At 40.7% G+C, this 23,578-nt stretch overlaps 1 protein-coding gene across 15 annotated transcripts in view; it reads right to left on the minus strand.

Annotated features, from left to right (window-relative positions):
- TENM2 (teneurin transmembrane protein 2) overlaps positions 1–23,578 on the minus strand; it is a 1,090,181-nt gene that overhangs the window by 103,452 nt on the left and 963,151 nt on the right. For all 15 annotated transcript variants that reach the window (XM_065554888.1, XM_065554886.1, XM_065554895.1 and 12 more), the window contains one exon: positions 22,358–22,543. In XM_065554888.1, the coding sequence (XP_065410960.1) occupies positions 22,358–22,543 (186 nt within the window). The remainder of the gene's footprint in view (positions 1–22,357; positions 22,544–23,578) is intronic.

The raw sequence follows: 23,578 nt of genomic DNA on the forward strand, positions 1-23,578 counted from the left end.
GCAAAACTATTCTAAGAGCATAGAGGGTGAAGAGAGATAAACTGAGCATGCAACAAACACAGCCTCTCATGCTGTTAGGTGAAAGAATAGATTTATAGGTTAACATGCTTGGGAAATTAGATTCAGGGTTGTAATGATTCTACAGCACATTATCCCTTTAAAACTGGGGTTTGCAATGGGAATACTGGCACAACCTTAAAGGCAACATAATTAGATGCCCTTGTAATGAACAAATGCATTCGCAAATTCTGCTTACTTTACATGCACAATGAATTTCTACAAGAGAGAACAATAGGAAGGGATATATTTACTCAATTTAAAGTACTATACAAAAATCTATACAAAGCTACTAATTGGCTTATATATTATGTAATAATATTACCTCAGTATTTGCAGGATTCCTTAGGTATTCTCTGTGGTAAGTTCTGTGAATACTTGAAATAGTAAGATAATCATATCTATTTATCTGAAGCAAAACTGGCCAAATTTACTGTAGTAGAATTAACCATCAGATCTGAAATATCGAGATTCCCTGAGATAACATTCTGGTAAACTGACTGGGATGACTCAACCCTTCATCCTTGTGAAGGAGATAAACTGAGAGCCAGATCCTAAGCTGCTGTAAACTCACAAAGTTCTAGTGAGTTCAAAGGGGTTACATTGATTTACATTAACTTAAAGGTAGGTTTTATATCATTTACTACATTGAGTTCCTTCAAATAAAGCTCTAAACATCTACTTGTCAAAGAAAGGAGAAGATCCATGGTCGCTTTCATAAGAACAAAGATTTACTCTGGTTTCTTGGCTATTGCCTCTGAACTTTTGTGCAATATGCCATGAACTAGCTGTCCACCTGGCTGCAGTGCTTCACCCAAAGGTGGCTGCATTTCACTGCCAGGTAAAGTGCTGCTGCTGTATGCCCTTTTTGACTTGTGAAAGAGAATCATGACCAACAGTGTCATTCCTGACTTAAGTAGCTAATGCATCACTGAGAGAAGGCATCTTCCCTTTCTCCTTCAAACATGCAATAATCTGACCAACACTGAAGAAACCCACCCTGGATACATAAGTTCTAGCCAACTGCCACCCAGTGTCAAACCTCCCATTCCTGAGCAAGTTCACAGAGAAACTAGCCAGAGGCCAACTACAAGGTCACTTAACTCAAGCTAATATTCTAGACTCAGCACAGGCCACAACATGGAACTGAAACCACTTCAGTGGCACTGACAGATGATCTGTCAATGGATAGAGGGCATCTATCTATTCTCATTCTCCCAGACCTCTGCAGCATTTGACATTGCTGACCATAAGATACTGCTGTCTCACCTGAAAGAGTTGGCAGATGTCCAGGGTAATGCATTAAAATGTTTTGAGTCCTTCCTGGGGTGTGTGTGCATCTAATGAGTAGTGATGGGAAAATGAATCTCTGTCTCATTTGTGGATCCCTACAAGGATCAGTTCTCTCTCCAAGCCTTTATAACATGTACATGTAGCCACTAGCTGAATGGGTGAGAGAAAGTGGACTCAACAATACACAGATGAGACACAGCTCTACCTATCCTTCACCACATACAAGCACATATCACCAAGCTGGCTCAGTGCTTGGATGAGATCAGCTCATGAATGAAGAACAGCTAGTTGAAGCAGTACCTGAACAAGACAGACATGATGCTGGGGAGAGGAAAACATTTTGAAGAGTGCACAACCACAGTGTGGTCTTCTTTGGTCGAAGGTACACATCTATAGTTGGTAAAGTCAGCCTATTGGTAAATTCCTGGATTCTTCATGGATGCTAAGCTCTTACATACTAGTAGCAGCAAGCCATGTTTTCTATCATCTCCAGTCACCTAGGAAACTCAGTCGCATCCTGACAGCTGATGACCTGGGTTCAGCTATTCATGCCTTCGTCAGCTCTTGGCTGGACTACAGCAATGAAATATACCTGGGCATGAAGACTCCAGTGCTTAGGAAATTCCAACTAGTATAGAACGCTGCAGCAACACTGGCTACTGCAAGCACATTAAACTGGTTCTTCACTCTCTACTCTGGCTTTCTACAGTATTTCAAATCAAGTTCAAGGTCTTGATCCTTAGCTTCAATGTATTTCATGGCCTTTTTTTCTAAAAAAAAAAAATTCATCCAAAGCTCTGGGATGAAGACTGTGGTTAACAACTCCACTCGTCTGGCACAACGGAAGTCTCCACAATAAGGGTAAACCTCATTTATATGGGAGACACATCGTTCTCAGGGGCTGGTCTGAGAGTGGGGAATGAACTCTTCCAGGAACTAAAGACCATCACACACTTCCCCACCTTTGCTCTAAGAGCAAGGCACATTTCTTTGAGCTCTAACATAAATTCATTGAATTATGTAAAACAGAAAAAGCTTACCAAAATAAAACACTCCAGTACACATGCTCCTCCCCGTTAGAGAGAGGATGAGAGAACAAGCAACATGTATCAGATTTTAGCTACATTGCTTGATGCACTACTGGAAGGAACTCAAACTATGGTGATGAGTGCAGTATGAGAACCTATATAGACTAGAATAGAAAGTGTTCTGCAGGCTACCTGCCAAAAAAAAGGCACACAATGGCCTTCTGGGAGAGGGCCTAAGGAGCTTTAGATTGTAAACCTTTCAGGGCAGGGATTGACTCTTATTTGGGCACTATCATAATATAAATATTTACCACTAATAATAATCAGGGAGTAAGGTCTGTATATAGCAATGGTCCCTATTCACATACCTTGTTTTCTGCGTGACTGTTTGTGGATTATCTGTGTATCAGAGGAATAAAGGATGACTAGGGTGGCTGCTGGCCAGAATACAAGCACACTTACTGTTGGGTTTTCCCACTGCCTGTACACACATTTCTGAGCACGTTGGTATGCTGTGTGAGAATTTGTCCCATAATTTGTACCATGCTTTGGGATCTTATCAGGAGGCACTACATAAATAAGATCTCGGTACGATATTTTACTACTGACCTTATTATAGCATTCATTGTATGGATTCCAATATGTGGCTGCACAGCGTGCGCTTTACAGACTAGTGTATGCAAACATCTCAACTCTATTGCAGGAAAACCAAATGAAGGGCCAAGGAATAAAAACCTTTCAGAGGTGCATTGGAACGGTTTTGAATGAAGAAAGCATTAAAATCATACAACTATTCTGTTGTATGCAAATTCTACTTCCTTCCAGCATTTTGGGAATCCTGAGTCTTTGTGAGTGTTCAAACCAGATTAAGAATTGACAACAAATAGATATCTGAAAATTAGAAACGTGCAATATGTTTTATGCTAATTATTGTATGAAGGGGGAATTCCTGGAGTAAAAGTAGTATAACTACTTTTAAATGTGTCAAATAGTACCTAAACCCAAGTGCAGGCACGCCTCCATTTGGAGTGTTTGTATAAATGGATAGATAAATAAATAAAGAGACACAGTAGACTACATGGGTGATGCTAGACTGTCTGGCTATTCATGTATTTTGGGGACAGAGTAAGTGTATTCCACCACACCATATTTGTTTTTCTTAACACCGACTTTTCATTCTACAGCGCACTGTACAGTACACAGCTTCTCTTTACTGAATGTATTGGCCTCACGAATAATGTTTTCAGGAAATTATTTTTTTATAATGTTTTTTTATTTTTATGCAACAACTGCAGAAGTAACTGATAAAGAGCTATGGGAATAAATATTGTTTTTGTGCTATTATATGTTAATCTCAGAACTGTCATTAACTCTGCATGCATAGATGGATAAAGGCATGTCATTAAGTCTCCTGTTCATGACCTCTCTAGCTGTCCATGTGGAAAAGAAATAAAGGTAATTTATTTCCTAAAATAGTAAAAAAGAGTTATGTGATATTTTAAATAAATAAATAAATTATAAAATACATTTTCGGTTTAATCTGTTGGGTAGACCACTCATGTATAAAGCTTTGCATGTTTAATGGTTAATCAGTTTCTGATACTAACCAGAAAGGAAAGGCCTTTACATTCTGTGTAGCTATATTTTTAAAATGTTTACCACCATAGTTTACCTCACACCCACCCAACAGTTCCCACAGAGCAGTGTTACCACTAATTTCCTAGATCAAATATTAAGCCAAGAGACTTGTCAGTTTTGTGCTTTTAAACAGAATGGTTCTGCCCAACTCCCCTGCTTTAGGCATGTGAAATGACCAGGTGTTTACCACTGGGCTTTTAACTTTATAGCTCTGCATCTGTACTTGGTACAGTTTTTGAAGTATGCCAGGATGAGTAGGACGAGAGTAATTATAATGAAACTGTTTTCTGGGAACTGTTCCCAGGGAAAAGAGACACATTCTTTAAACAAGCTGGAGTAGGTAGCAAATAAAATACTCCACTTGTGCTGTGAAATGTACACATGATCAAGACATTGTACTATTCCACTGTATTTACCGATTCATCATGATTCAATTTCAAAAGGTGCAGAATTGTGTATTTTCATGACATTTACAATAGGTTTATAAATTGTCAGGGACTAATGCTGAAAAATAGAAGTGTGGATAGTAAAGAGAATTTCCAATAAGATTTTGAAAAAAAAAAAAATCAAACCTTTCTGCATGACATATGTAAATCATTATTTGCCACAATTCTTTGCAACCTGCCTTGTATTTTCAGCACTGAAAGCTTTCTGTCATATCAGTTCTCTGGAGAAGTTTATAGAATTTTAGCACATACTCTGGATAGATCATGTGAGGAAACTTTACTTTTATGACTTCCATCCATATGATCAATTACCTTACAAAGGTGTAGGTGAGAAACTACAAGAATTTGGTTTAGTTTGGTTTTGTAGGAGGAGGAGTCTCATCAAAATGTAATTTGAGTTACTATAACCTGTCTGCCTCCACCAACTTCAATTTGATGTAGTATTTATCTTCACTTTTTGTGTATTGTTAAGCAGTTGCCACACTGGATTCAAAGCAGGTTAGAAACACTTATTAATTAAGCCTCAGACTCTTTCTGAAGTAGGAAATGGGATACAACTATACAGGAATTATTTAATCAACCACCGAGAAATGCAGCCACCTCTACAGTGGAACATGGCAGCTACTTAACAGCGAGCGCCCAGCAACATCACATCAGAGTTTAGAGTAGAAAGTGAAGAATATTGTATCTAACCCAAACTGAAGAGGCAATTATTGAGCTAGAACTTGGCCAGCACTCTGAGATTAACTCATAAAATGTGCCATTGTGTCTTTCAAAATTGTAAATAGACAGATCCTCACCAGTACCACTTTGTGGAGCATCTAAATATCACTTTGAGTTCTCCCATCAGAGCACTGATTCAGTTTGACCCTATTGAGTTTATGAGCTCTTCATAGCCCAAAATGGGAAGTGCTAAAGTATGTTTGTTAACTAGTTACGCAAAGTGAACTTTTGGAGCAGTTTCAGACTCTGAAGTAAATACACATTTGGGAATATATTTACATGTGCATATTACTTACTCAATGACTGTAATAGCTTCTTTGAATGGTTATGGTCTGTTTGCAGAAATCCTTCTTAATCTGGGTATCATTAACTGGAAAGACTATCACAGCTGTTTTATGAGCTAGGACTGTCTTTCCGGTCAATGTACAAATCCATAAGCTATAGATCCTTTAGCAAATTTTTCAACATGCATAGTTGCTTTTCATTTTCAATGAAACAAGGTATTCATTTTAATTATTTCCTCCACCAGGCAAAGCAAATGAGTTCACATGGGGGACCAGTAGCCCCAAATGTAGTTTTCTTCAGCAAAATAATGTTCTTGAGTTGAATGAGTACAAAAATCTGGAGCACTTGTTAAAAAAAAAAAGCACCTTCCCTTTTTTCCTGTTATAAGTTGGTCACAGCTGAACAATTTTTTTATTTTATTTTATAAACTAATTTGTTCCTGGGTGAAGGTCTAGAATGGTGAGTTTTATCCTGGAGCAAAACATTTTAAACCTTGGGCTATATCATGGCCCTGATTTTTAAGCAGAGTCCCCCATAGATCTCAATGGGGAGGTCTGCTTAAAAAATCAGCGGCACAATATGGGTCCTTGTTTGTAAACTCCAAAAATACAGGTTTTTTTAATGGAAATGCTGACGCAGCCCTAACTACAGGAGGGCAAACAGCATGTCTATAATAAAATTGGAGGACAGGGAACATTCTCAAGTGAAAGGAGCATTTATGTCCCTCCTGTTCCCCATACATAAAATTTTAAAGAGTCAGTGTTTCACACTTAGAAATGTCCAAGCAGCAATCCCTTTACAATTAAAATATAAGAATCTTCAGGTTTTCATAATAACCAAAAATACATTGCATAAAGAAGATGAACTTTAATTAACGAGTGTTATTCAATAGAACATGTTGCTTTCTATATAGAGGATTAAAAGAAGGAAAAGAATGGGAAAATATCAGGTTTTAATGAGCTGCCATCTTCATTTGATTTAACTAAATTTCATCTACCATAGAAAGCATTAATAATTATGAGAGTCATTTAAGTGTATCCACACAGTTTGGCACCTGACTGCTATCTTTATGTAATTAAATTGTGTAGCAAATGGATATAAACTACTGTTAGAAGTTAAAGGTTTCAGTTCACTCATTGATCTTTCTCCTTCAACATACAAGCAAGCAAAATTATTATAAAATAAGTTGACAAAAGGTTCTGATGAAAAACCATAAACTGATAACTCATGCAGCTGCCCTGGGTTTGAATTAAGCAAAGGCTGATACAGCAAGTTAATGCTTAAAAATCAGTACAGATTTTGATAGGTTTCTCATTTCCCCTTCAGCTTTTCAGCAATATGTGCAGTCATAACACAGAAGGATATTCATTAGCTGGATTTGCTGGTCCAGAACCCACTCTGTCAAGGGGCAATTTACAGATGGTAGCACTTGATCTGTTTATGAAAGTTCATAGTTTTCCACAAAATATTACTTGTCTGGAATCTCCCTACAGCAACTTTCACAAACTCAAATTGTCCCTGATTCTAATAATCAGGTCCTAAATATATATCTTTTTTTGGCAGATCTGATGTATTTCTGCCTATTTGTATTTTGGCAGAGTAGGTTCTATCCTGAAGGGACACAATCAGAATATGTTTTGATTGGCTTCACAGTAATGAATCAATTACTAATGATCCAAGACAGGCAAATGCAATTTTTTTTCAGGTTTCCAATGAAACACATAAAGAGATGCCATGGATCTAAAATCTATGTTCCTATAGTTTTTTTCTAACTGTACCATCAATTAATAATGGTGCCTGGGAAGGAATGTCAACTTGCATTTACTTTACCCATTTCTAATGAACTCCTGAAAAGACAGTGTGATTCTGACTCTGAAATCTCTGGCATCTGTTAGAATTCACTGAAAACAAGAACAGAAAAAGCATGCTGATATTGCTCCCCCCACACCATTATTAGATGACTGACAAAAAGTCCGTAGGGAATATAGTTAGTCAGAATCTGTTAACTTTTTTGTTATGTTGTGCTTTATGTTTTCACCAGCAAATAAAGATCATGGAACGCGCCCTGGGTTACTGCTCTCAATAATAAATAATAGCTTTTCTTGTTTAAAAGTAAGTGATTACATAATTTAAAAGCAAAAGAAAAACAGGGTAATTTTTCTTGTTGTTTTCTAACTGTTTAATTCTAGACACACTGCCTGGCACTGTAAGTCTCTATGGTAATTTCCCCATCAACTCCTAGAGGGAATTGGTCTGTAACCTAACAGATACACATTTTGCCTTGCTTCATTAAATGAAAAGCAAAAGAAGTCAGATCAGTTTATATTCAAAATGTGCTGAAAAGTTGATGGCAACATGCTAAAGGAACCTAGTTCTACTTTCAGGTACTCCCAGTGGTTAAAACAAAAAGCCAGTTCTCTCATCTGTACTGATGTCTCTTTGGCTGTGTAAGAATTACAATCATCTGTGACATTTAGGCTTTTTGTGTTTGTGTATACTGAATTGACAAAAATAACATCATTGCTGTCCTTGTGGGACTCATTCCACAAAGGCTCTAGCAATCACCTCTGATTCCTAACAATTGGAGATCACAGGGTTTCAAAGCAGAACTACCTTTCTGATCAATAAATCACCAGCATGTAAGAGAAAAATAAATAAAAATGTTATTACTAAACTCGTAGGATAGTTATTTCTAATTTTTAAAGCATTTTTCCCAGATGAATAAATAAGACAACCTGACAACACTTTTTGTAAAAAACTCATTTTTGTTTTTTGTTTTTAACAAAAGCAATACTGCTTGCCATGATCCTGATTGCACCATCCCATTTATATCTTTAGTGATAAGACTACTCTGGAAAGGGCCTGTCACTTTAGTGCTAATTGTGCAGTTTCTTCTAGTCTTTAGCACTAGGACTGCATTCTGAACAGCTGCAATTCACTAGCTCACAGCTTTCAATCATCTGAACAATTAACTCTTTTGAGACAAATTAAAATGTATGTATTTAAGATTTATCATGCAGTTTAGCCACTTGTAATATTCACTAATGCGTTTACCTATTTAATATATACCTAAACAAACATCTTCTCCACCATTTAATAACTGGAATGAGTACAGCATAGACAGACCATTCCCTTATAAAGGTAACAAGGAAAATACACAAACATGCTTTATTAAAAGTGTGGGTTATTTTTTAATGGTTAACTCTATCAGCTCCTATAATTCATTTCAGGCTAATCACCCAAGAATGCTTAGGAAGAAAGTCTTAAATCTCTACTTGGAGCTATTTTGCATGCTATCTTACTTTATGGCATATAAAAAGCATGCCACACAGACTGTTGATGCGAGCTACTCTGCATTGGACTGTTAAAGACACTGAATAGAAACTAAAGATACAATGGGATTAGGAGAAAAGCCATAAACCCTGACACTGATTGGCAGTTTTTCAAAATTATAGTTCCCTATTTACAGACTGCAATAAACCCAAAGCCTTTTAATATGCATTGTGCAACGGAATACAATACAAGAAGTGAGCGCAGGTAAGGTTTAGGTATCATTAAGCAAACAGTGTTAGAGAAAATGCGGTGCCTGTCTCCTAGTTGAACAACAGGGATTCACTGCATAGCTCCTGATAACCAATGAGACAACATAACAAGAGGCAATGAATCCCAGATGTTACAGATAGGTCATGCTCCATGGAGCCGGCACATTGTAAAGTGAGAGAAATAAAAGTCACTTTTAAGTTTACTATAGGGTGACCATATTTCCCTATGCTGAATATGGGACACCTGGTAAAATTACTCGTATTCAAGTGAGTTCAATGGCAATAAATCAGAACTATGCAGTACAAACATTCAAATTAACATCAAGCTGACTGAGCCCCTTTTAACATATTGCATAGTTGGATTCTTTTTATTTACCTTCTTGTCTGTAAGGTTTTAGGGTTCACATGAGGAGGTGTGAAACACAAACACTCCCGTACATGTATCTCACACAGGGAGGGTGACTGACTGACTGACCCACCCTCCCTGCCCGGCACTCTCCACACCTGGCTGCGCCACGTCTTCCCGAGGCAACGTGGGGGGGGGGGGGCACACAGGGTCACATACCCTCCTCCCCAGATTTCTGCCAGGGTTCACACCAGAATGTGCCAGCAGCAGCCTTTCGGCACTGTGTGGGAGGGAAGGGATGGAAGCTGCTTTCAGCCACAAGGAAGGGGGGGGAAGGGATGACCTGGCCTGTGTCTTTGTAGAGCTCATCTCTCTCCCCACTTCCTTGTCCCTTCTTGCCCACATGGTGTTGAAAGGCAGCTAACACCACTGCCATAACCCAACCACCTCTGATCGGGCAGGAAGGGGTTAAGCCCTAAGGATGCATTGTGCACCAGGACTCAGGGAACCTGGCTTCAGGGGCTTCAGCAAACCCAGCCAGAGAGGTCGCTAAGCAGGGGAAGGTGCCTAGGGGATGGGCAGGACCTAGGGTGCAGGGGCAGCTGAAGAGAGTGTTAAATCCCTGTCCGGGGGGCTGCTATGGAGCCTGCAGGGCCAGGGTGCGAACAGGCTAGAAATTGCTTCCTTCTCCCCGCCACTCCAGAGCTTAGCTGAGGGGGCGGAGAGGATTCCCTGTGCTAGTGTTGTGTGGAGTTTTGGCACATGCAGGGCTTGGCTCCTCTTGGCCAGCATCCCGGGCTGGAGGGTTGGGGCTTTCCCAGGGCACTGGCCCAGCCAGAGGTGGGGGTGGGGGAGGAGGAGGAGGATGTGCACGGGAAGGAAGGAGCCTGCTGGCCAAGCTGTTGGTGAGCTGAGCACTCCGACCAGGGGCTGGTTCTCCGCACAGTGATGGGAGCAGGACGCTCCCCACCGGGAGAGATATGGAGGAGCAGCAGGACTGGGGGGAGGGTGAAGGGGCAAATCAGGGAGAGGACAGCGAGAGGGGGAGCATGTAAAGGGTAGATGGGTGGGCAGCAGAGGCAACACGTAACCGGCTGGTACCTGCTCACACTCACCAGCCAACGCAGTGTGCAGCCAGCACCGGTTGGAAATGGGACAGAGGGCGGAGCTCTGCTGGCCGAGAGCTGACACGCAGCAGAAGCGGCCAGCGCTGCGTGTTGCATCTTCGCCCCGCCACCGGCTTTGCACACCCACCCCCATCAACTGCCACTGGACCCCCTTTCTCAGTGCTGGTGGGCAGGTGGCTGATGAGCAGGGATCTGGCCAGCAGCAGGACCCACCAGTACTGATGGAGGGAAACAGAAAATATGGGACAATTTCCCCATTTTAAAGAAAAAGTCGGGACATCTGCAAGGCTTAAATACTGGTCTGACCCTTTAAAAATAGGACGTCTGGTCACTGTAGTTTACTAGGATGAGTGTGGGCACAGCTTTGGTTGGATAAGGAGACCGCACATGACTGATCTGCCTAATGTTTGGTAAGATTTATGTGAATGATTCATCAGACATTGGGTTGTCTGTGAACATAAAAGTTACTGCTTTCACATGAAAAACATGCTACTTCTGCGTTGAGTTGCTAACTGCCCATTTACCTATTCTGCTTGGATGTTTTGTAGCCAGTGCTCAGGGCCAGCTTTAAGACTTGAAAGACTGCAAGGAGGGTACTGGAGTATGTCACCCCCTGCTCCATTTCTGTTACTGAATGAGGAGTGGGAATGAGGTTGAGTGTACGCAGTAACCTCAGCAACTCATGTCCTAGTTTCCACTCAGGTTTCTATAAATTTGGCTGACAAACACCAAGACTGTAAACTGCAGTGAGGACCCAGTTAGTTTCTGGTCTTGTGCTTAAGTTCACCCTGCACAGGTTTGGATGTCCATGTTTGAGTTGCCTTGCTTGGGTCAGTCAGGCACAAACTGATACTATGGAAAATGTTATAGTCCAAAGTGTATGCTGAAGATGATTAAATCTAATCACTTAGTTTACATAACCCATTGTTAACAACAGCATCCCAAGTGAGATTAACAAACCCTCCATTTCTTCCATAATTAACATGCTGCTTTACCTGCACCATGCATGAACTGTTATCTTTCAGTGTTTATTAGAGATGAACCAAAAACCTCAAATTGGAACATCCCTTAACTGTGAGATAGTTTAGACCTGAGTGCAAGCTTGGAACCTCACACTCATCTGTATCTTTATGTTATTAATTTATCTGAACAAATAATAATCTGTACAGATTTCTAACTGAGAGGGTGCTTCACTTATGTTTATATTTGTATATAATCATAATCAAAAATAGATTTAAAATTATAGGAAGAGGTATTTGCAAAGGGTAGCGTTGCCCTAACACAGGGGTGGCCTTCATGCGGCTCTTCAGAAGTTAATATGTGGCTCCTCGTATAGGCACCAACTCTGGGGCTGGAGCTACAGGCGTCAACTTTCCGATGTGCTGGGGGGTGCTCACTGCTTGACCCCTGGCTCTGCCACAGGCCCTGCTCCCATTCCACCCCTTCCCGCCCCCTCCCCTGAGCCTGCCATGCCCTCACTCCTCCCCCCCCCAGAGCCTCCTGCACACCACAAAACAACTGATTGGGAGGTGTGGGGAGGGCTGCTGGTGTGTGGAAGGCACTGGGAGCAGGGCAGGGGGATGGAGCTGATGGGGGGCTGCTGATGTATTACTGTGGCTCTTTGGCAATGTACATTGGTAAATTCTGGCTCCTTCTCAGGCTGGCCACTCCTGCCCTAACATGCAGATTAGGTTTTGGGAGTGGATCAAGATGGGGATGGGATGAGAGAAAAGAGGTGGGAGACAGCAAGTTTGCAAGAGCTTTACTGATTTAGAATGCCAGAGAATATAATTCACACCAGTGCAGATGACCTGTAGTACAAGGCCCCGCCGTTCACCAGTTAACCCCATTTAAAAATCCATATCAATGCCTTAACATGGGGATCAAAGCTTTGTGCAATGGGCTATGTGTGGGTACTCTGCACTGTTTGTGTATTTCATCCCTAATGAAGTTTCTATTCAGAACCATGGACAGTAGCCAGTTGTGCTGCCAAAGGAAAGTTTATTGAAAGAAATTTTGAAAGGAAAATAAAGTATAGCTAGAGCATGCAGCAAATTCCTGAAGTGATATCCCCAGTTTGGAGTTCTTAGGGAGACTGTTTCTGTTTTTAATTTCCTTTCTGACATTGGTGGTGGTGTTTTGTTGCCCCTCCCCCCCCCCTTTTGGCATATTGTCCACTCAGGAAAATTCCAGGGATGAGACATCATCATTTAGGAGCAGAAGTTCCATTGCTCTCTATTTTCAATTTGAAACAATTCAGGAATAAGACTTAAGAGACAAAATTCAGGAGACAAACATATCTAAAATGCTGAATATGTGGAGCTAAAATGTTTGCCTCTGGGATTTTGTTTCTAATATTTATTCCATTTTATAACACAATTTGTGGCAGGGCCAGGTTCTGTGAGAAGAAACTCATTCAGATCAGTCTAAAACACAAACACAACACAATATAATAGGGTAATGGCCTATGCTGCCTATTACACAGCAATAGCTCTGCTGTCTGGTTTAACAGTGCCTCTCTCTGGGCATAATACTGGGACATGTTGTATCAAGACTGCACAGCCCACACCAGAGCATACGAAGATACATGTACACTCATCAACTGAGCACAGGATTAACAGCAGAGTGGTGTAGAGGATGGAAATTCCATTTTGTGATTTATTTTGATATTTTGAAGTTTGGCTTCATTCTGAAATGGAGCAAAATACCAAAAATTCTCCATGAAGGGAAATAATTTTTCCCCATTTTGGGTCTATTTTACATTGTTTCAGCAAAAACATTTCATTTCTGTTTTGACTTTACTGGTATTATAATGTACAATATAAAACACAATTTAAAAAAAATTAAAAATAAAGTAATTTCAAAATGAAAACTTGAAACATTTTGTTCCAGAAATGTCAAAATGGGAGATTGTGACATTGCTGGAACTTTCCTTCACTGGGTTTTCTTCCAAAACAAAAATCCAGTGAAATGGACACAAATTCATCAACCATTTTGATTTTTATGGAACTGCACATTCTGACAGACTATTGGTTCTGTTGAAATTTCTCTGACTATCTCTAGTTAATAGAAGAGCACTGGGCATAACCATAGTACGTATGTTCTCTGGGCCACCAACATGGGGATTCAGAACCAGATTTACAATGTTTTTCAGGTGCCTCAAGATGCAAATAAGCACCTAGGGGGACTTGCAGAAGTACCTAAGTGAGTTAGACACAATGACTTTCAATGTGGTGTGACAAAGTTCCTCCTCTATCTTGGTGGGTCCTGCACTTATTGGTGAATTTTCTTGCCTCAGAGATTCACCATGTGGGTTGGGGAACAGCCCAGAGACATTCCCCTCTGGAAGAACCCACAGTCCAAGTCAATTGGGAGGTTTGGGGGGAACCCAGGCCCACCCTCTACTCCGGGTTCCAGCCCAGGGCCCTGGGGACTGCAGCTGTCTCTAGTGCCTCCTGTAACAGCTGCATGACAGCTACAACTCCCTGGGCTACTTCCCCATGGCCTCCTCCAAACATCTTCCTTATTCTCACCACAGGACCTTCCTCCTGGTGTCTGATAATGCTTGTGCTCTTCAGTCCTCCAGCAGCACACCCTCACCCTCACCCTCTCAGCTCCTTGCGCCTCTTGCTCCCAGCTCCTCACACTCACACCACAAACTGAAGTGAGCTCCTTTTTAAAACCCAGGTGCCCTGATTAGCCTGCCTTAATTGAGTCTAGAAGCTTCTTAATTGGCTCCAGGTGTCCTAATTAGCTTGCCTGCCTTAACTGGTTCTAGTAGGTTCCTGATTACTCTAGTGCAGCCCCTGCTCTGGTCACTCAGGGAACAGAAAACTACTCATCCAGTGACCAGTATATTTGCCCTCTACCAGACTCCTGTACCCCACTGGTCTGGGTCTGTCACAGTGGGTTATGCCCCTAACCTGGTTGGGATCTTTTGTAAATCCCAGTTGGCAGCCATCTGCATCTTTAGGCACCTAGTTACCCATCCAACCCAGAGGCATAGAAGTTGTAGGGCTATAAGTGGTTCAAGAATATGAACATGTTCATTTTAGAACACACCAAATGAGATCCTTCAATTAAACAGTCAAATATGGTTTCCTCTTGTGCATTGATTACTATGTTGTTTTAATGTTTAACTTTTTGTGTTAGTAAAATAAAAATGTTTTCCAAGCTCTTTTTTGAAATATTACAGTGCCTATCCTGATGCCATCCAACACTGACCCCTCACAACTGTTCTAATGTCTTTGTTATTTTGTATCCACCAATATCATGTAATTCACACACTTGCTGAAACGTGTGCTTGACACCACAGGGTACAAAATAACACAGAAAACATCATCTTTGGAACATTAGGGGTTGGCTGGTGCTGTGAATACTCCTCAGAACAGCAAAATCAGCTTTGCCCTTTTGCTAGTTAGATCAGCAGCTTGATCGATCCTATTTATTTTTTGGTTTTGTGAGAGTTCAAGAATTGGGCAGAAATCAATATGACCCACACAGAAGCCCCTCCAAAGGAAAGAAATACCATGATTTAAGTTGGGAAGCTATTTACAAGAATCTGTTGGGAGCATCTTTGAAGTCCTGGGCAAAATGTAGGGTGCCTCGCTGAAAATACAATTAGCTTTTTTGACTTAGAAAAAGAAGAAATAATGCCCTGTTGTGACTATATCTGACACAAGGAGAAAAAATAAGCCATTTGAGTGGCCTGATGCAGCTCAGCAGCATGTTCCGTTTTTTTTATAGGAGTCCCTCAATAAGGAACATAAACGAACGAGCGGTTCCTACTCGAATAGGTTGCTTTTTAGCCAAAAAATATCCCCCCAACTGTTCCCCTTGAGACTGACATATCAAAAGTAATTGTGTTTCTCAAACTCCCTGATACCCAAACAACCATCCCTATGTGATAATCTATACACAACGGATTATATATTTGGAAGCAAATATGTTGTCCTGTTTAGCTAGTATGGAGTTATAGGATGTATACGCTAGGTTCCGATAGTCTTATCTTGCAGAAATTGTTTGGAAAAGTTTACTCATGTATCAGATATAAAAGCAGCAAATAATACTTTAGTTCCTCATGTGGATCTGTGAAAAGAACTACAAAGCAGAAGCAGAGCTTAGAGTGAGATTGGAAATAGGAAATATTTTTTACACAGTGCACAATTAGTTTGGGGAACTCCTGACCATCAGATATCATGGAAGTTAAGAGCTTAGCAGGATGCAGAAAAGATGGGGGATGACAGCATCCTCAGTTACATTAATAAGATTTAAAAAAATATTTGAAAGGATACAAACTTCATAAATGAAGGAATTAACGAAGAAGCTTCCCCTCTGGGCAGATGAGTACATAATTACTCACTTACGGGTTTTTTGAACCTTTCTCTAAAGCATCTGGATACTATTCTAGATAGACCAATGGTCTGATCCAGTATGGCAATGTCTACATCTGTTGGGTTATAAAATTATATATATGTTGTAGTTTTAACTCCTGACAGATCAGGGAGTCTCAACTATACCTCCCACACAGTAAATATTTTCTTAATTAAAAGAACTTCTGTGAAATTAGGTTGGAAAAGTAACAAGTTATTTTGATTCTATAAGTGTCTTAAATCACTGTATATCATCTTTTACTTAAACCACTTGATACTTAGCAGAGGTTCAGGCCATTCAATTGGATGTGTAATCTGTACATGTAGATTGGGCTAGAACTGATCATTCCTTTTCTTACCTTCCAGGGTCTATAATCTTCAGTTTCTCTATTTGTTTGATGTAATTTTTAAGCTCTTTTGGGGAGGGGACCATGACTTTTTAAGAATCTCTGTAAAGCGCCATGCAAAGTAATAGAGCTCTCTCTAAATGTAATAAAAATAACAATAAACAGGTCAAGATCAATCTTGAAATTACTGTTTACATGCCAACACAGAGCAAAACTGCTATAAAATTTTCATAGGGGAACCATCTGAAACCATCTAAGTTTGCAAGCATAAAATCAAAATGTAAATTATATGCATTGAATAGCAAGAATCTGTGATAATACCTCATCTTTCTTCATCTCGTCCCTGCCATTTGTTCTGCTTTGCTGGGGATGGAAAGTGGTGAGGAAGTCCAAGCTGTGATACTCAAAAATAAAGTGTAACACAACTTCAACAAAAACTCCATCACAACTCTATGGTACTGTATCTAGTCAAGTGGTCTGCTACTGGGTATCAAGATGGTAGGACAATAAATGCAAATACATCTGAATTTCTAAGTGCTAAACCAGATGTGAATGTTTCTAACATTCGGGCATGTCTGCATACAAGCTTTTGGCTCGCGCATATTTCCTTATTTTTTATTAAGATAATAAATCGTGGCTGTGGCACAAATTGCTATGTACTTTCCAAGCACAAAGAGAAAGAAAGGGTCCTCAACCCCACAGAGCAAAGAATCTAAAACCCTATAATCATTAGAGAAACTTGGCTGATTACTTCCAGGCAGTAAATATACTTATATGCTGCCTTAACAAGTTACACATTTTTTCTGTTATAAATCAGATTTAAATGGTTATAAACGTATAAAAGAAGTCTAATACATGTAGCTGCCTCCCTCAACATAGCGTGTTTTTGTCAGATACAGTGCCTTTCCGCTATCTCCTCTCATACGCTGCCTTCCATCTCTCCTGCAAATTATCTTTTCTTTGTATCACTATTGTTGTAATTTAAGAAAATCAGTAAAAGAAAAGAAAAAGTTCTTTGCTACAAAGAATATTCCAATGAGACAAAACTGTCCTGCTGTGTTGGAAGACAACCACAAAGGTATGGTTTTATTGATTATTGATTTAGATTATACAAAAATGAAAAAATAAATAAGAAGCAATATTCTTGATATGTGGCACTCTTCCCTCTCACAGAGAAACCAGTGAACATGGACAGAGGGCTGTGAAAGGTGTGTTCTGAATGCAGTCTGTACAACTGACCTCTTTAAATCTGTCAAAAATCAAGGTAGCTTACTTCCTATTTAGTACTCAGATCTGTGGGAGTGGATGCTTCAAGGGAGAACCCAAGTTTTTTACTTTCTTGGTCTATATCCAGCCCATGTTGGCAATGTCTGAAAGTAACTGCCTTTTGATGGCTGTCATATGGGCTATATTGAAAGAATTGGGGGTGTGGCGTCTCATTTTAGTGCCGAGTGGGCAGATATCTACAACACCAAACCACCACATGGCACTAATTAACACTGGAACTTACAGACTGCCATATTGGATCAGACTAGTGATCCATCTAGGTCCTGTGTTCTGTTTCCAACAATCGCCAGTACCAGATGCTTCAGAGGAAGATATAAGAAACCCTACAAAGGGCAATTACAAAATAACCTGCCTACAAGGAATATCTCTTTCCAAATTCTGTTACTTAGAGATCAGTTTATCGCCCTGAAGCACTTCACACTTATTGGCATACTTAGTAGACAGGCCAAGGACTCGGTGAGGAAGGAGATGGAATTTGATTCTTATTCCTCGGGATGGATTCTCCAGGATGGCATTGAGGCATATTGTGAGGAAGCTTGAACTACTTGTGCTGTGCCCAATATGTAGGTTAATGGAAGTCTTCAGGGTACATCTATACTGCAGTTAGATAACTGCAGCTGGCCCATGCTAGCTGACCCAGGCTGCAGGGCTGTTTAATTGTGGTGGAGGCTTTCCGGCTCAGGTTGCAGCCTAAGCTCTGGGACCCTCCCACCTCACAGGGTCCTACAGCCCAACCTTCAGCCCGAGCCCAGACATCTACACTACAATTAAACAGTTCCACAAGCCAAGCCAGCTGGCATGGGCCAGCCATGGGTTTTTAATTGCAGTGTGGACATACCCTCAATCTCCAGGTTATCAAAGGTGGCACATTTCACCAGCATTAAAATGATCAAAGGAAAAAAATTGCATTAGCCAACTTGACACATGTAGATCAGAATGTCTATATTATCAAATATCTTTGACCACTGCCACTGCTGTCTGCTGCTAGTGAGTGAAAGGAAGTGTTGTTGATCCACCCATACTGAGTCTAAACTACATATAATATAGCAGGGGAGGCAAATGAGAAAGGGGTTTTGAGGGGTAGGAAATAGTGACACAAAGGCAACATTGGTGCCTCCTCTCCTGTTCAAGGAGGCAAACTTTACTTATACCACAAAACATAGGCTGCCACAACTTGGACTGCATAATGCTCAGGATGAAATACTGGCTCCACTGAAGTCAATGGGAGTTTTGCCATTAACTTCAACAGAGCTAGGATTTCATGCTCAGTTCTGTTCAAACATGACTTGCAGATGGACAGACATTTTCCAGGTGATGGACTGATGCAAGTGCATTTGCTTCTGGCTATTCATTCATGTTTCTGCATATATTGTACTTTCCTTTGTCTACCATCACAATGTGTCTCTTTAAGAGAAATAGATTCCCACACTCTAGTAACAAGCAATAGTTCTAACCATTAAAATCTAATTTCTGATTGGACTAATTCAACTATTTTCAAGACATTTGGTTTTAACAGCAAGAAAGAAAATCTCTCATCATAAAATTCATACAAGAAATTGGTTCAGGATTTAGTTACTGTTGTACTTGGTCTTTTGCTGTTTATTAGTTTTGGAGTAATTTATTTTCTTTCTCATCTAGATTTTTCCCTACTGTTTGGTTATAACCTCATCCACAATTACAATCACTTAATAAGCACATCATAGAACATGTCTGTTTTTACCTTGGGTAAAAGATTCATTTTCTTTATCATCAGCTCACAGTAAGCTATTTCTCTCCCTAACTAACGAAAGTAGGAAAGTGAAGTATGAGGTCACATGTAGAGCTTTACTTTGATACATACACCAGTTACATAGGGTTAGCCACTTGCCCTCTCTCTTTTCAGTTATTTGGCTATCCATAGATCACTGATATATGTGTATTTACAAAGTCTGTGTGCAACTTCTCTTTTGAACTAATGTTCTTCTGTTTTTATACTTTAGCTCTACTGCTACATTCAGAAAAGTGTTGATTTGGATTTAAAACATATTTTCCAATGAGCTCACACTACGATTTTTGGAGACTTTTCAGATTTCCCTTGTTAGAATGCAATAATAGAGGAAGAAACCACCCTTTTTGTAGAATTTAGCCAGAGGGAAACTTAGCTTGTAACAGTCTGAGTTGAAATGTCACATAGAATGCTTAAAATATGTTCTGATTTCTGGAAAGGAATAATTCGGCATCAAATAAAGTAAAATGTTCTGAGTTAGTGTGAACACCTCCAGTTTGCAACAGCTGTCACCTTTCCACTGCCACGTTAGTACAGTGTGATCTATTCCTAAAGGAACTCAGGGGGAAGAAAAAATATTTGAGTGTGTTTCAGATCCTCCATTTCCCCACAAAATAGAGCATTTATCTTAATTCGTCTACCCCCAAAGCCCATTCTCAATGCATATCTACCCCCAACTCTAATATTTACAATGAACTAAATAACATATTCTCCTCCCAAACTATTAGTCTCTCCTTGAGAACAACAAATTCTATGGTTGTAAACTGTGTCATTTAATTTATATATGTTGATGAGAGTTTCTTTAAAAAAATAAAGTGGTAAATCACTATGCTAAAAATAAAAACAGTGGGAAAAGACTTATCTCACTCTCTATTGAATTCAGTGACAACAGTTTCTGTGCTGCTGTGAGATCAGCTTAGGACAATGACAGAAATATGAAATTCCTTTACGTTCCAAGCACAATCACAAGAATTAGCATATATATGTATTTGTCTAAACAGCTCATTATTTATACTAGAGACAGGCTTGATATTAAAACATGGGATAATTACATTTACAGAACTGCACTTCTGCCCAAATCCCATCTGTGCTACAGACACATAGACAAAAGTTCGACACATGCTTTTCTAATGAAAAAGCGGCATAAAGATATCTTATTCTCCTTAGGAGAAACACCTTTTCCTTCCTTGTGAGAACAATTTTGGTAACGTATGCTGATAACATTAACAAAATGTGTACATTTCATACCTGTGAAAAAAAGACAAAAAAATCTCCCCTCACAGGTCATCTATCCTATTTATAATCTGGGATATTAACTAGTGCACGTAACACTTAACACAAAACTTCATCAAGCAATCCAATATAGGCATCTTTTTGTGTGCACAGTAATGTAGATTTCAATTACATCAAAATATAGGAATATATTTCAAAAGGTTACAAAGCGAAAAAAAAATTCAGCGCAAGGTGGTAAACCTTTTTGGAAAAGGTAATTACTGCACACTTTGACACAGTGCAGGGATTACGGTTATTGGTTTTTTTAAAAGTCTGAGAATAAACAGCACAGTGATAAAATATCCTGATTATCCTAGCAGAAGAAGTGATAATGGGGCAATAGATGCAGAGGGCAAAAGTGGAAAAAACACTCTGCATGTTGGTTGGTGACAAACTGCTGAATCACAGAATCTTTGATTTAAATTATATCGTCAGACCATGTCTGAAGCATACAGCATCACAATGTAAAATGATATGCCCTAAAAATACGCAGGCCACATTTAATTAATTAATTAATTAATACGGATATATTTTTGGTATCCAATCTGTATGTGTTTCCCAAAAGGTTTATACACCCAGAGAGATTCAAAGGTAGAACTTAAAAGAAAAGCAGCTCAAGGGGTGCAAGATTTTGACCACAGTTTTAGTTTAAGAAAGAACAATTCACTAGTAATAGGTCTGTCCCATTAGGGTCCACAATTGCCATGAAAATTTCAATTCACATGCTTTCTCTCTGTTGCTAAATGTATCAATGTCTTTTTTAAAGGCAATTAAAATAATTTCATCTATGTTTCTAACTCACTGGACTTTTTAAAGAGAATTTGATTTCCCTATATCATTTATTTGGCTATGGAGAATGGACAGATTTGACTGCAAAGAGAAAACGACACTGCCTTTAAAGTGCATATTCTTTCAATCTGCATACAGATTCTTCTGTTCCGCAGTGGTTTTGCTCAGATTTCTTAGTAGACATAGGCCCAATTAGAAACATTCTCTCCCCAGTTTTGCTCACAGAAGAGGGAAAATACCATTTTCAGCAATTTTATGAGAATTTGAATAAACACTATACTACCTGATTTTATGAGGGTGAAATAAAGAACTGAGTTCACAATAACTCATTCCTGTTGAAAATAACATTTAAATCATTTAAATTTGAAATTATGTTATATACATATAAAACCTTTTTTGGAACTTCCCAGGGTGACGTATCACAGTTGAGATGCAATCATGTTAGTCACGGCACGCTGCATGATGCCAATGCTATACTAAGCAGCATGCTATTAGGAAAGGGTACACCAGCATGCTATAGTACTGGCTAGACCCTCCCATGCTGTGACTGTCTATATGCAAACACCATGCCCACTGTCAAAGCACAACGGGGCAAAATGTTAGGGAGCTATTTCTGTAGCAACAGGAGCACTTATTCCCCCTCAACTTGACCCCTGCTCTTGGTGGGTGTTGTGGTGATGTGGTTTTGATGTGATATATAGTAGCAGGGAAGCATTGATGCACCAGACCAGGAAATTAAAAAAGATGCCATTCACACAAAGAAATGTTTAGTTAAGTTTAAACAGCTTGGCTCAGATGGTACCTTGATGGACCATTTGTTACATCTCTACTTGTTAATGTCCATTAGGTTGTTCTTTTTTTTTTTCTTCAAATGAAGTTCCTCTGCATTTTACCCTGGGTTTTGAGAGGCTGAGCTAATGTTTAGAAGCAGTAGGGTCCTTAAAGGAACAGCCTATTACAATACACAATAGTAACTATGTTTCTACGATTTATGAAAAGAAAGCAATATGTGCCTGTTTCGGTGCCTGTCGTTTGCCTACCAATGGTGCAGTGCTCCCCATTCCAGCCCTCTCTGCATTCACATTTCCCATCTTTACAGGTTCCGTGTTCCGTGCAGCGGGGATGGCACACACGCTGGTCACAGGCCACTCCTGTCCAGCCTTCTTCACAGCGACATGCTCCGCCAATGCACACCCCATGCGTGCCACAGTCTACGGAACACACTTCTGGTGAAAAAAATAGAATTAGGATTACAACTGAGCACTGTCATTGGGAATGGGTCGCTAAACATGTGGTGAAAAGTGATTAGAATTGGCACTTTGTTCCTGTAAACTATATGCAGAGTGTGGCATGCTCATATGCCCACCAAAATGAGACTTTGCTTTTTATTAAAAATCACCCTCCCAGCACCTGCACGCCAGGGAACAGCTCTATCTCCTGGAGGCTACTGAAGCCAAACCAGGAGATTGTAGGCACTAAAAGTCCAACGGTGCAGTGGGGCTAAGGCAGGCTCCTTACCTGCCCTGGCTCCCTGCTGCTCCCGGAAGTGGCCAGCATGTTCCTGTAGTCCCTGTGCGGGAGCAGGGAGTCCCCTGCCCCGACCTCTGACTCCACAGCTCCCATTGGCCCGGAACTGCATCCAATGCGAGATGCAAGGGCGGTGCCTGTGGGCAGGGGCTGTGCACGGAGACCCCCTGGCTCTCCAACCTAGAAGCCACTGCCATAGAGCCACCCGAGGTGAGCGCTGCACCAGTCATCCCTTCCTGCACTCAAACTCTTACTAGCCCATCTAGGCTGGGGTGAGCAAACTTTTTGGCTCAAGGGCCACATCTGAGTGGGGAAATTGCATGCAGGGCCATGAATGTAGGGCTGGGGCAGGCGGTTGGGGGGTGGGAGGGAGTGCGGGATGTGGGAGGGGGTGCGGGGCGCAGGAAGTGGCTCAGGGAAAGGGGTTGGGGCGCAGGAGGAATGCAGGGTGTATGAGGGGGTCAGGGCAGGGGGTAGGGGTGCAGAAAGGGGTGCAGAGTGTGGGAGGGGCTCAGGGCAGGAGGTTGGGGTGCAAGGTGCAGCAGGGGGCTCAGGGCAGGGAGTTGGGGTGCAGGTGCAGAAGGGGTTTGCGGTGCAGGCTCCGGCCTGGGGCCGCTTACCTGGAGCAGCTCCAGGGTGGCTCCCTGCCTGCCCTGGCGCTGCACTGCTCCCGGAAGTGGCCGGCACCAGGGCCCTGTGGCCCCTGTGGGAGGGGGACAGAGGGCTCTACGCAC

Source organism: Chrysemys picta, chromosome 8, assembly GCF_011386835.1.
Source record: "Chrysemys picta bellii isolate R12L10 chromosome 8, ASM1138683v2, whole genome shotgun sequence".
In the NCBI taxonomy this organism is placed as follows: Eukaryota; Metazoa; Chordata; order Testudines; family Emydidae; genus Chrysemys; species Chrysemys picta.